Raw genomic sequence first — 13,949 nt, forward strand, 5'->3', positions numbered from 1 at the left:
CAGAAGCCCATCCTTTGGTGGGCTGGCCCGCACCGCCCCACCTAGTGAGGCGGTCTCAGAATCCTAGCCCGTCCGCCTAACGGTGGGCTGGCGGGCTAAACCCGCCAAATATCTTTTTTTATTTTTAACTATTAAATAATATATATAAAGGTATAAAAAAATCTCTTATATTTTTTACTTTTAACTATTATAATTTTTATATTCACAAACATTAAAAGTCTTTGTAATTATAAATATCTAATAAATATAATTATAAACCAAGCTTTCATCCAAAACATAATTATAAATATTGTTCCCAAAGCAAAATAAACATAATCTAAAACATAATTATAAATATTGTCTCTAAAACAAAATAAACATAATCCAAAACACTCAATTTTCATCTTCATTCTCTTGTAAGTTGGGTTGGGGGAAGTTGGATTTTGACAAAAAATATTGTAAAAATACCCCTTACCAAAAAAATACTAAGTCCGGCGGAGAAGCCTGCCCCGCCCCGCCAAAGCCCGCAGTTTAAGCGGTGCGGGTTAGGCGGGCTTTTGCTATTTGGCGGTCCCAATTTTCCAGCCCAACCCGCCTTTTTTGGCGGGTTACGCGAGCGGGTTTAGGCCTGTTTGCCACTCCTATCCATAGCCATTCCAAAGAACGGCTTTGAACTAATTGATATAGTCCAATTTAAATTCTAATAGACGGATGGATCAAATGCATATCTAGTTCAAGCATCACTTTAATATATGCAATAGTTATCACAACCCTAAATTATAGATTAATGCATCCTGATAATCAAAAATTTATATGTGACACGAAATTATGTGAACTAAAGAGGAAAAGACAACTATAAAATAGCAGCACGATCAAATACACTCTCTTTAACTAATCGCAGATCCACTACAAATTGAAATCAAACACATAAGAGCAATCAGAAAGAGAAACAACGAGGTTATTAAAAAATGCGGATATTGAATCTGACTTGATCCCTGTTCACCGCATCCAAAAAAGAGAGCAACGAGATGAAGACGATGGAAGCATGTGTAGCAACAACTTATGGTGCGACTTATGGTGCGGCCTCAACGTACACCCCACTTAACTTCACCTAACTTATTAGTATTTAATTACGTAAATTTGATTAGTTCAGGTCTTATTAATATAACTAAATATATAATGTGATAGACATGTATTTAGAATTATATTATTTATTCTATTTTTTAAAAAAAATTAAAAAAATGAAGAGGTAAATTTTTTATATAATATTTATAATATTTTAAATACATTATACTCTAAAATATTTAGATAAAAAATTATGTTATAAAATGGTATTTTTAACAATAATAGTTTGTTATTGAATTTTGAATATAATAATCTAATTATTTGTCAAGTAATATAAAATAAAATTTTAATTATTTTATATTTTTATGTTACAGTTTAAAATTTTATTTAAATATAATTTTTTAATATTATAAAAATTTCTTGTATAATAATTAATCTTATTGAATAAAGAATACTCATATTTTTGTATTTATATATTTTATATTTAATCATTTAAGAATAAAAGATTTTGTTACCATTTAAAGTATTGTGTATTAAAGTATTGTCATTTAAAACATTTATTTATGTATTAAGATATTCTGTATTTATTAGAGTTCATCAATACTCTTCTTTCATATTAGCCTTTGATTTTCATCTAATTAAATCTAATGGTCTATATAAATGTGGCGTATCCAATAAATACATAATGGTCGTGCTCGTTTTAGACATACCCCTTTTTGTATAATAGATAAGTAAATATGTGGTGTTTTAATTGGGGTTTGTCTTTAGTAAGCTCAACTCTTTTGAGCTTTTGTGATAAACTCAATAAATAATTTATAAATATAACCCAAATGGGGTTTAATAATAATTATTAAAGTTTTTATTTTTATCACAAATATTTTAAAAATTCATTTAGCTACCTTCACCCTAAATTTGCTACCCTAAATTCATTTACCCACTAACACACTCTCTACCCTCGTTCTCTTCCCTACTATCAGCCATCAGCCACAACAATAATCCCTATCCACTGCCATCAGCTTCTCTTTCTCTTCCCTTTTCACAGAACCCATTGCCATCAACAATAATCCCTACCCACTACCGGTCAGCCTCTCTTTCTTTTCCCTTTTCACAAAACCCACATCTACTGCCAATTTATTTGAGAATTCCCTTTTCAGCTTCAGAGTGTCGTCGTTCTTTCTGCCTTCATCGTGCACCATGTCTTCCCATCGTCCTCAGCGCCGTCTCCCCCTTCATCGCTACACTTCAAGAGTTTCAATGGAACCTCAGCCTCAGGTATGAACTTGTTTCATTTAGCTCATTTTATTTATCCCTTTATGTTCTGCTGCATGAATCTATTTTGATGAAGTCATTCAATTGAGTTTTGTTCTTATTTCATTCGATTAGTGGTTTTGTTCGGTTTACTTGATTGTTTAAAATTTCTGAGTTAGGGTTCAAAAATTTTGGTATTTGTTTTTATGATTCTGATTTCAATTTCTGGGTTTGTCTCTTTTCATGATGTTTTATTTTTTATTTTCTATTGCTGCTTGATTTCTGGTCATTATTTCAATTTTCGGGTTTATTTGTTATTGTTGTTTATTTTTTTAGTGTGTTTGTAAATTCAGAAATTAGTATTGTGATTGTTTTTGAAAATTCAATGGTTATTAGTTAGTTTTGCTTATTCATTATAAATTGGTCTCATTAAAAATCTTATTGGTAGCTGAGGTATATCTGTTCAGTTTAAAAATCTAATTTGAAGCCAGTTCTTTTCTTCTTTGAGTTTCATTATGTTATTTGATCAAAACAGTTTTGCTAAGGAATTGTTGGTATCCATGATATATTGTTTCCAATATATATTTTTTATGTCTTCTTTCTATAAATATGTTGCCAAATTTTGACCGTAAACTCACGGGATATAGAAAACCATAACAGAACTGAACTATGAAGCTTGTTGGTAGAATAAAAGGAAATGTCATCATATAATATCTCAAATACCTTGTTAAAGTTTATCATCATTATTTGACATCTCCCATAATTAGATGGTTTTAATTTACCTCTGCAATTGACAGTTTGAACTACTCTAATGCTCACTGCCATACTATAAACAAAAATTGGGTTCATATGCTCACTTATAATCTGTATGCCATGCATAGGCTTTTATTGTTTACTTGTGTTTCTCCTTATCATCGTTAACTTTGGATTTTAACAAATCTTGTCAGGCAGCAAACTCATGGGAAATCAACTCCAAATTGGAAGGCTTTTGGAGTTCCTATTGTGTCTAAGCATTGCAATGTTACAAAAGGATCTGATCTCCGTGATCTCTATCTAAAGCAATTGCTAGCAACCATAGTTTCTTTTTCTTTTCTATTTTTAATGTGTATTTTGCTGAGGAATTAGGGAGAATGAAGTGGAAAAAAAACAAATTCTACATAGTTTTCCATTCTTAAAGAAGAAGTGGATCTGAGTAGTACTGTAATTTTCTGAGAGGTTCTGGGTTGTGTGTATCTACTAAATAATATCAAGGATGTTTACTTGCTTAAATTTTTAAAAGTAACAGTAGGGAGAACCAATAGTTGTTAACTTTCATTGATTTAGAGATATTACTGGTAGAATCTGCATGTGTTCAATTGTTTTCAAATAAAATATTGTAATAATCCTTATGGATATGCAGTTTAGAATTTATATAGAATGAGTCTTGAGTCTTGAGATCACTCAAGAACAATTTTCTTCACAACCATCATAAAACAGAAATGTAACTGAAAGTGTTTTCTGCATATTAAGTATGCTCATATTCTATTTCTACTAAATAATCTGAAAATTAGTATCAAATAACATAAATTGCAACAAGCAATTAACTGAATCAAGAGTATGTTTATTCACTCATATTGTAGTGGTTGTTGTGACTAGTGGCATTTTTTTGTAATTTTGGTCAAGTGTTAAGTTTTGAAAATTTGAATGATTCATTGACACATGTATCAAGTAAAATATGTTAAAACCCCTTTTGCAAAAGCTTCTTTGCTTTAATTTTTTTTCTGGTATCTGTTGGCACTCATGCTAATAGCGCAAAGCTTATGCCTCATACACGTAAATTGACTTTGGTCAAATTAGACCAAACCATTTACAACACAAAACAGAGTTTCTATTACATAACTTGGTACATTAAATTATGAGTTTCTACTACAAGGTCTCAATTCAAAATTCTTCTGCAAAAGCCACCATTGGGATTCAACCTTCACCTAACTCAATTACTTTCATGTGACTAGCACAGTAGATCACGGAAATTCTCAGATAAGGTTCATTAGCTGGAATATCACCCATGGAATTTGCTAAAGTCAGTGTTTGATTGAAGCCTGACCACTTCAGTTGAGTGACCACCCAATGCAATAGTCTTAAGGAATATTTTGCAAGCCAGACCTGCTAACTGCACAAACAAAATATATACCCAATAGTTCATGAATCAACAAAAGTACCATCCTACAAGTTCAGCAAAAAGTAAAAAATGAATCTAATAAAAGCCAAATCTGATTAATTTAAAAGTTAAAATCAAGATTTACACATAATGTTCTTACATCCTTCACTATAATCTTATCTAGAAATCCAATTCTTGGTAATAACCATTCCAACACATACAATGAGGAGTTTTCACAATTGCTTGTAACAGGTTGATCATCTGAAAAGCAAGAATATGCTGAAGTCATGGTTGATGGATAAAAAAAATTGGTTATTAACAATGCGAATGGAGTCCAAAAGGACTGCAAGAAGGTAAGGGGCGCCATAAAATTAGACATATTAATAGTGACTGTAACAAAAAAGAGGTACAAGACATAAGCAACATGAGGAGCCAACATATTGCACAAAATATATACCCAATACATCTACTAGTTTCTGCACATTCAGTGTCACATCAATGTTATATATATTATCATCAACATACATTTTGAATCTATTCCACTCACTGTTGATAGCTCACGGGTATTCAATAATCAATTAGATCTAAATCCAACCAACAATTTTCACAACACCATAACAGAGTCAATAAAAGATTGATCAGAGTACTCACAAACTTAATTGCAACCTCTTCATTTGTCTGAATATTGTTACCTACACAAAATTTTTAAAATGAATTAATCTGAAAAACTTAATCGGAAATTTCAGAAATTCGAAGTTCAAACATGCACAGAAAAAACAAATAAAAAGAGAGAGGAAAGAAAGCTCACCAAGATAAATATCTCCAAAGGATCCGCTACCAATTTTCCGACCGATACGGAACTTGTTCCCAACTCGAGGCTCCACTAAAGTTCAACCTATTTTGACCAAAACCCTAAAAAGGTTTGAGAAATTTGAGAAGAAAAACGAAATGGAGTCGTTGTGGAAGAAGGTAGAGGACATTGAGTAGAGAAAGAAGCGGAGGGACATCGCTAAAAAGAAGAAGGTAGACCGAAAGGGTGTAGAAGAAGAAACGGAGGTTCATTGTTTGAGGAAGAAGACGGAGAAAGTGGGTGGAGGGAAGAGGCAGGGGCGCATAGCTGCAGCAAAGAAGGGTTTGGTTCTAAACTTTTATATTGGGCCAATTTAAAATATCAAAAAAGTTGTTGTCTTTAAGTGTAATTTTTATTAAATTAATAATAATTTAAATATAAACCATTAGATCGTTTATCAATTTAATCTAACGCTTCAAATTTAATGGTGCATCAAATAAGCTCAAAAGAGTTGGGCTGATTTTAGACAGACCCTTTTAATTGGATATGCATTATCTTTTTTGGTTTTGTAAAACTTCTCGGAAAAACGAGTGTAACAATTTTACTCACGCAAAATTGTATGGAAATAAGTTTACAAAATTCTCTTAAGTTTCAGCATATTATATAACGCCCAATCCGGATACAATAAATTGTATTTTAACCTCATCATATAATAACCGATACAGTCTCTCAAATTAAACATATATTTTAATTGCTCAAGCGACTTTTTAGTATGCATAATAGTGAAATAAAGTCAATTTTAAAGTGACAGGCATGACTACTAGGAAAATAAACAGAGATTTATTGAGATCTCATCCTTTACGAGCATGCCATGCTTTGCAAAGGTGTTTACATAAAAATTTGCTTCTCAACAAGCATGATTAGCAACCAGGGACCCGTTACTAGGTGTGAATGTGACCACTACCACGCTTAACATCATTGGTGGATCAAAATAGAGAGAACTTATACAATGTGAACAAAACAACATTGTTATATGCAAAACACTGAGAGGAGATGCAGCTCCTTCTTCTCATGTTTAAGGTCCCATTCTGATACATTATGTTCAAGCCAGTTGCTAACTCTAAAGAGAATTCTACTAAATTCACAATTTAATCTTAGGCTTGGAATGTATCAAGTTCCCCCTTGTGAGTCAGAATAATTAGTGGTTATGCAAAGCATCACTGAGGATCAAATCAACCATCAGTAGTTGCCTTGTCAAAAGATGATTTTTCTGGTTTCTTATTTGGTTCCATATCCACGTACAGAACACGTCCATGCAATATCTGCAACAAAAGAAAAAGTAAAGGGTTGATTCATTTATGAATTTTGGCATTTCACAGAAGAGAAAAATAAAGGTACTAGATTCTTGCCTTTCCATTCATAGCCATCTGTGCCTTGCGGGCTTCTTCCTCCTTAGCAAAGGTCACATATCCAAAACCCTTAGATCTGTTCTTGGCTTTGTTCAGTACTATATCAGCTGGAAAAGGGAAATGACATTTACAGGTACATTAAGATTTTAATATGGGACATTCATGTTCAATGCTTGTAGTGACAATAGAAGAAGAACATACCATTTAGGACATTGCCATATTCTGAAAAGGCTTCAGCTAATTTCTCTTTTGTGGTAGAAAATGCTAAACCTGCACCAAGATTTTCATTCAGTTCATGTCACAGCAACAGCAAAACGAGAGAACTTAAATTTCGGGGCAAAGGCAAATCAAACACTTCTATAACAGTAATAAATAAAGAAATCATTAAATCATATACGCTAAACAGGATTGGCATTAAGATGGCTAAATTGTACTCAAACTAAACCTTTTTCCATATACCACAATCTAAAGTAATGCAAGTTATTGCTTGATTCCTACTCAAAGGCGGCTGGCGGCTGCAACTACTTAGTTGCATTGTAATATGCTATTATTTCCTTTTTCTAATTGCTCTGGGACCATTTGCTTTACTTCTATTTCTGAAATCATCGTTTACAGCAATGATGTGCAAAACAGATTTCATTAAGTATAAACCCCCAATGTTGAATCAATCCATTTGAATCCAATGCTAAAACCAATAGCAGGAATAACCAGCCGTGCTCTGCAGTTATTCAAATGTCCATAGTAAAAGCAATTGCTTGAACAGAACTTTAAGATAATCAAGAAAACAGCTCAAATTAGCAGACTATTGAAAAAATCAAACTAAATTTTTGGTACTCAAGTTTGCAAATAGTAATAATGATACTACACAAGAGAGGGAGAGTCCCAGGAAAACGAAAAGGGTGTGTGTAGCTATGTACCTTTGACAAAAATCTTGGAAGAAATTGATCGGAGGAAAAGAAGCTGAGAAAGAGACCGGTGCTGTTGACACCATATTTGCCGCAGACCCTCCATGCTTCAGCTTCAACTTCAACTGTCACTCAACAAAATAATTTATATTCAATTATTACAATTCATAAAAAAAATCCAAAATTATCCACCAAAATCTCATGTAACTAATCTCAAGTACCAAATAAAAAATAAACAAAGTTAATACTAAATTTTATTATCAACCATCATAAATAACAAAGCTAATATTAAATTTTATTATCAAAATCCCAATCTAAAGCTTTTGTATCTACTATTTTTGCAAATGCTGTGGCATAAGCATTTAGGCACCCTCAACAAAGATTGTATATACCATAATATGACCAGGAAAAAAAAAGGATTGAACATAACAACCTAATTTGATCAATAATGTGATCAGAAATTTTATCAATAATTTAGTCAGCAATTTAGCAACAGCAGGACCAACAACAATACAACGATAGCAGCAGCAACATTAGCACTTGATTAACAATAAAAATTAAAACAGTGTAGCAGCAAAAACAAAAAAACAGAGGTAGAGGCAGAGAGGCGGAGCAGACCGGTGGAGAGGAGGCGGCAGAGGGGAGAAGAGGAGGCAGCTGTTAAGCAGAAAAGAGAGTAGGCCGCCGCGGAGAAGAAGGGAAGCGAGGTCAGCTAGCAAGAGCCGAGAAGCCTCATTCAGAGAAAGACAAAACAGATCAACGCTTGGGCCTGGGCCTGGGCCTGGGCCCAGGGGCAAGAGGATAATGGGTAAAGCAAACTAATATAGGGTTGAATAAATGGTCAAATTAGTCCCTAAAAGATCACTCGTTTTTTAAATTAGTCTTCTAAATTAGTTTTTGAGAGATTTTTTTAATCAAATTTGTCTTTTAAAAATTATAAATTAGTCATGTTTGTCCTTGTAGATTATTATAGGTTATGACCAAGAAAAGGTTAGTGGACCAAAAAAGAAAGAAAGGTTATCATAGGTTAATGAAGAAAACACAAAAACCCAAGTCCTAAACTAAAACCAAAGTTGTGAGACCTAAACCGGTCAATGAACCAGTCGAGTGATTGGTTCAATAGTTCAATAGTCTAACCAAAGTCAAATTGTGGTTGAACCGATTTAATTAAAAATAAAATAAAATAATTAAAATTTTTAAAATGAACATTATATTTCATTGTTAAAATAAAAAATTTCTAATTAATTTATAATCAACAACAAGCCAACAACTAAGAAATTAACTCAGAATTAGAACAATAGTACAAAATTAACTAAAAAAATTAACAACAATCAACAATAATTAAAGCTGAACGAAAACAACAATCAATTCCTGATTTTTTCTGATAGTTACTAGGGGTGGGCATGGTTTGGATTTTTAAAATCCCAAACTGGATCCACTTCAAAACCAGTTTTATGGTTCAGGAAACCAAACCAGAACTGGATTGAAGAGCAAAACCGGTTCTAAACCGGTTTGAAAAAACAAAAACCGGTTCTAAACCGGATTTAAAATTTAAATCCAGTTTTATTTACAAACCGGTTTTAAATCCGGTTTTACATGCAAAACCAGTTTTAAATCTGGTTTTTTTAAAATCCAAATCTAAAATCCAGTTTTTTTATAAAATCCAGTTTTAAAACCAGATTTTTGGTAACCAAAAATCCAGTTTTAAAACCAGTTTTTGAAAATCCAATTTTAAAACCAGTTTCTTCAACCAAAAATCCAATTTTAAAACTAGTTTTTAAAAATTTATGAAAATTACTGTCCTGTACCTCAAAAATAATAATATTTACTCTTCATGTATCATTGCTCATCATAATAATCATATCATATGTAATTTTATTTATTTATTTTGGTTCACCAAAAAAGAGTGGCTTAGCTAATAGCTACTACGGTATGGTACACCAATTTATATTAACTAATACTGTTACTACTTACTACCATTTAAAAGGTAAAGAGTTGAAAATTTATAGTTATTTATATGAGGATGACTAATAAATTAGCTAGTACTATATGCGCCTATGCACATTGGAAAATCTTGTTATTTATATATTTATTATTATTTATTATTATTATTATTTCATGGATTATGAAGCATATATATGCACAGCAAAAGTAGAACGGGTCAAAATACAACACTATATGCATAGTGTAAAAACTAAAGAAATAATTTTCTTAGTTGTTGATTTATGAAACTCATCAGATCAAAGCTGTGTTTTTTTTTTAAATCAATTACAATATATATTATAGAGAGACAAATTGAAAAGATCACTATGCATAGATCTTATTAACTCTGAAGAAGCTAATGCAGCATTCCAAAAGGTTAAGGAATCTCATGAAAGGATTGAAACACTTAAGGAAGAATTTCTTTCTAAACATTCAATTCAACTAGACCAAGGCACCGAAACAGATATGTCCCACACTATGACAGAATTGTTAGTGAGGGAAGGAATGATACAGGCTCATGCCCAAAAACTATCTAGACCTACCTAACTGTAATAAATTCATCTCGCTCTTCATTCCCCAAGATTATTGAGAGGTAGCAGCATGGCCAAACTAGAATCTATATCTAGGTATATGTGACAAGTTTATCAGTACTGGTTCTTCATTCCCTATACTATTGAGACAAGTCGCAGCACCAGTTAGTCTAATTGGATCTAGGCTTTCTATTGATTGAATAATAGATTCCACCACTTACAGTTCAGCTAGCCGTAGATGATTCTTTAGATTTTTCTGTCGCCGTATCCTTTTCGGAGTTGGATGTCTCTGCAGTCTCTGTTTGACTAGTTTGTACCTGACTTGTAACCTGAGATTCTGATACAATTCCCAGAACAACCAGCACAGACCTGGACACAAATTCAAAATTTAAAATCAGTAACAAATTGGCAAATACAAGAAACAGAGATCCAACCTAAAGCAAAAAAAGGGGAACCCACACAATTGACAACCCCAAAAAGAAAAAAAAGAATCAAAACTATTAATCAGGAAATAAAGTAGAAAAAAAAGACAGGTTCAAGATGATATTTAATAGTGAATGTGAAACAAAAGTCAATTTCACAGCACTGTGCCAAGTGAACTCATGAACCTGGGAAGTGTAGACTGTATATCTGGCTGGCTAGCATAAGCAACCAATGGTGCACCGAAACAGATATGTCCCGTTAGATGATTCAGAAAGGTAAAAAGGCTAATGTTAGAAGCAGAAAAACTTGAGACAAATATAAAAAGCTTGGAAGAGGACAAGGAAATGCTGTTAGATGATTCAGAAAAAACCAAGAAGCTGCTGAAGGAATTGGAGGAGGAAATCAAGAGAGTTAAGCTTCTTAACAGGAATGTCAGAATGCAAGAAAATAGTATCCAATCAAACTTCACTGAAGCTAGCAATAATCTTGAGAATCTTTCAGAAAAATTGAAGGATGTGAAGCCAGAGGAACACTATACACCTTACAAGAAGAGAAGTGGTGATTTCTTAGCTGTCATGAAAGATGTTGAGACAACAAAGGAAGAAAAGGAAGATTATGCCACAGATCTAAGCAATATGACAGGGGAAGATAACAACAAAAAGGAAGATTATGCCACAGACCAAAGCGATTCGACATGTGAAGATAACAAGTCCAAGTCAGAAGATAACATCTCATATAAAAATATGCATATGCCAAATCATACTTATTTTAAACATGAAAAGATCCAACTTCAACAAAGGAACCCACACTTATAACACTTGAATTTCTTCGTTTGTTTGTTTCAATGGAAAAATGTGTTAGGCCAAAATCCACTCTGTTGATTAGCATCTCCAAATACGTGTGGCTGATCCACATTAGCACCACTCATCAAATTGACAAACCAATTTTCCTTATAACATTAGCATTCAATCATCACAATATAAAATCACATATTCATGAAAATCAATTAAACATTCGCCACAACATAATCAAGCACAAATCCAGCAACACAAACTCAACCAATGCAGCTTCATAATTTCAGTTTATATATCATATGATTGAGCTTCTAACTACCCTAACCCTTATTCTTAGTAGCTGATTTCTCTTAGTATAATTCTCTTGGTCTTAAATCACAAAGAACCTGGAAATTAATCAAACTTAATAAAATAAAATGGAAAATAGACAAAAACCTGGCACAGAGAACTAGAACAGGGGCTACTGCTTGTTCTGCTTGTGCTGGAACTAGATTCAGATATGTCCCACACTATGACAGAAATTGTAGAGTTGATTGATAAGCTTGATACAATGAAAGCTTGATACAATGAGTCAGCGACGGTGAAGAACTGAAGATGACGGGGGAGAAGACCAAAGGCAGAAGAAGAGAAACAGTCAAACAGAGGTGAGACCCGTTCAACGTTGAATGAGACGGTGCTGGTGCCAGTTGCCTGCTTCGGTGCCGGCTGCGGTGGAGAGTGGAGACTCCCCGATCGAAAGAGAAGAAGCGAAGGAGTAGAAGAGGAAAGTTCACCGAATCAGAAATCCGAAATTAGGGTTTTTTTAAGATTTGGATCTTAATGTGGATCTGGATCTGGATCCGGATTTAAAACCATTTAAATGGATTGGATCAAAAACCAAATTATAAAATAAATATAATTTGGTTTGGATTTTTTTGTTTAAAACTGGTTTTTTAAATGGTTTGGTTTAGATTTGGATTAAAATCCAAAATTCGGATTTTTTTGCCCACTCCTACTAAAAACTACCTAAAAATAATGCCGAAAAGTGTATAAATTATCCGCTCATCAGTGACCTAGGAACTTTACTTCCTCCTTCCAAAACTCACACTTTGACAACTTAGCATTCAATTTCTGCTCCTTTAAGATTTGCAACACAATTCTTAAGTGTTCCTCAAGCTCCTTCGCCGTCTTAGAATAAACTAAGATGTCATCTATGAAAATCACCACGAATTTGTCTAAAAAGGGACGAAATACTCTGTTCATTTAATCCATGAACACAGTAGGTGCATTCGTTAACCCAAAGGACATCACCACAAACTCGTAGTGTCCATAGTGCGTCCTAAACGCAATTTTTGGAATGTCATCCTCTTTCACCCTTATTTGATGGTAACCGGATCTCAGATAAATCTTGGAAAACAATCCAATTCCTTGCAATTGATCCATTAAGTAATCTATCCTTGGTAGCGGGTACTTGTTCTTCATAGTCACTTTGTTCAACTGTTGTTAATCCACACAAAGTCACATTCCTCCATCCTTCTTCTTCACCAATAAAAATGGCGCTCCCCATGGAGATATACTCGGTCAAATGAACCTCTTACTCAAAAGCTCTTCAAACTGAGCCTTTAGTTAAGCCAGCTCTATCGGAGCCACTCTATACAGTGTAATCAACACTGGTCCGGCTCCCGGCACCAATTCAATTACAAATTTAATCTCCCTTTGAGGTAGAAACTCAGGAATGTCTTTCGGAAACACCTCCGAAAAGTCTCTAACTATCGAGATTTGATCTAACTCCTGATTGTCACCTAACGCATTTGCAGCCAACAGTATATAACCCTGACACTATTCTCCACTGCAGTTCACCATTACAGAGTTCAGGTAATACCCCTCAGCTATCACTGCTCTATTTTCTCCATCCGGCATAAGCTGAATTGGCCGCTCACAGCAATTCAACACCTAATTTTTTAACAACCAATCAAACCCCAAAATTATCTCCAACCCAAATTGGTAAACAAATTAAATCATGCACAGAATCTCTACCCTCAAGTTTGAAAATATACTTGTCTACAACCTGACCTAGTCACAACTGTCTGATGCGGAGTATGTACATGCAATTCAAATGATAATCCTAACACTTTCAGGCGTAGTTCCTCAACTTTGTCAACTAAAATAAACGAATGCAAAGCTCCAGTATCACACAATGCAACCAAGATTTTATCACCAATTAAACAGTTACCTCTCATAAGAGGATCCGCCTTAGCAGCATCCTTGGTGCTCACACAAAATACTCGCCCTTGGTGTTGACTCTGACCTGCATTCGGGTTCTTCCTACGAGTGCAATCTCTCGCAATGTGACCAGGCAAACCACAATTGAAGCAACCACTTATAACAATCTTGCAAGAGTCATATGGATGAAAATGTCCACAACGATCACAAGTTAAATCTGGAAAAATCTTACACTGATTCCCTCTCCATTTGCCATGCTGGTACTGATCATAAGGGTTCTTTCTGAAGTCGCACTGACCTTGAGGTGCATGTCCTCCTTTCTTGAAATTCTGACCCCTTGGCTAAAAGTACTTGTCACGTCCCCGACTAGTGTTTCCTCTATGAGTGTCCCTTGACGAGGCTACTGTCTTTGTGCATTCCTCAATAACTCTCTCCTTGTTCACAAGATCAGAGAAGATCTAAATTTTCAAACGAGCCACAACAG

At 33.9% G+C, this 13,949-nt stretch overlaps 1 protein-coding gene across 4 annotated transcripts; it reads right to left on the bottom strand.

Annotated features, from left to right (window-relative positions):
- Positions 1-6,040: 6,040 nt before the first annotated feature.
- On the bottom strand, positions 6,041-12,052 carry LOC107468149 (small RNA-binding protein 11, chloroplastic). Of its 4 annotated transcripts, none has more exons than XM_016087411.3 (6): positions 11,699-12,052; positions 10,268-10,415; positions 7,546-7,658; positions 6,830-6,898; positions 6,629-6,735; positions 6,041-6,541 (listed from the first exon to the last, which is right to left on the bottom strand). In XM_016087411.3, the coding sequence occupies exons 3-6, from the start codon at positions 7,637-7,639 to the stop codon at positions 6,452-6,454; spliced, it is 360 nt and encodes a 119-aa protein (XP_015942897.1). In that variant the 5' UTR covers positions 7,640-7,658; positions 10,268-10,415; positions 11,699-12,052; the 3' UTR covers positions 6,041-6,451. The 4 variants fall into 4 exon arrangements, with proteins under 4 accessions (XP_015942897.1, XP_052113786.1, XP_052113787.1 ...); XM_052257826.1 differs by lacking the exon at positions 11,699-12,052 and adding an exon at positions 10,655-10,723; XM_052257827.1 differs by lacking the exon at positions 11,699-12,052 and adding an exon at positions 8,152-8,245 and having other exon boundaries at positions 10,268-10,458.
- Between the last annotated feature and the right edge of the window lie 1,897 nt (positions 12,053-13,949).

This window comes from Arachis duranensis, chromosome 1, assembly GCF_000817695.3.
Source record: "Arachis duranensis cultivar V14167 chromosome 1, aradu.V14167.gnm2.J7QH, whole genome shotgun sequence".
NCBI classification, from domain to species: Eukaryota; Viridiplantae; Streptophyta; class Magnoliopsida; order Fabales; family Fabaceae; genus Arachis; species Arachis duranensis.

What these genes read in the sequence shown, in the direction of transcription:
- LOC107468149 (XM_016087411.3), bottom strand. Translation starts at nt 7,639, where the DNA reads ATGGAGGGTCTGCGGCAAATATGGTGTCAACAGCACCGGTCTCTTTCT. An exon ending in TTCCAAGATTTTTGTCAAAG is followed by an intron (nt 6,899 to 7,545) that starts GTACATAGCTAC and finishes ATCTTGGTGCAG; the next exon opens with GTTTAGCATTTTCTACCACA. An exon ending in ATATGGCAATGTCCTAAATG is followed by an intron (nt 6,736 to 6,829) that starts GTATGTTCTTCT and finishes TCCCTTTTCCAG; the next exon opens with CTGATATAGTACTGAACAAA.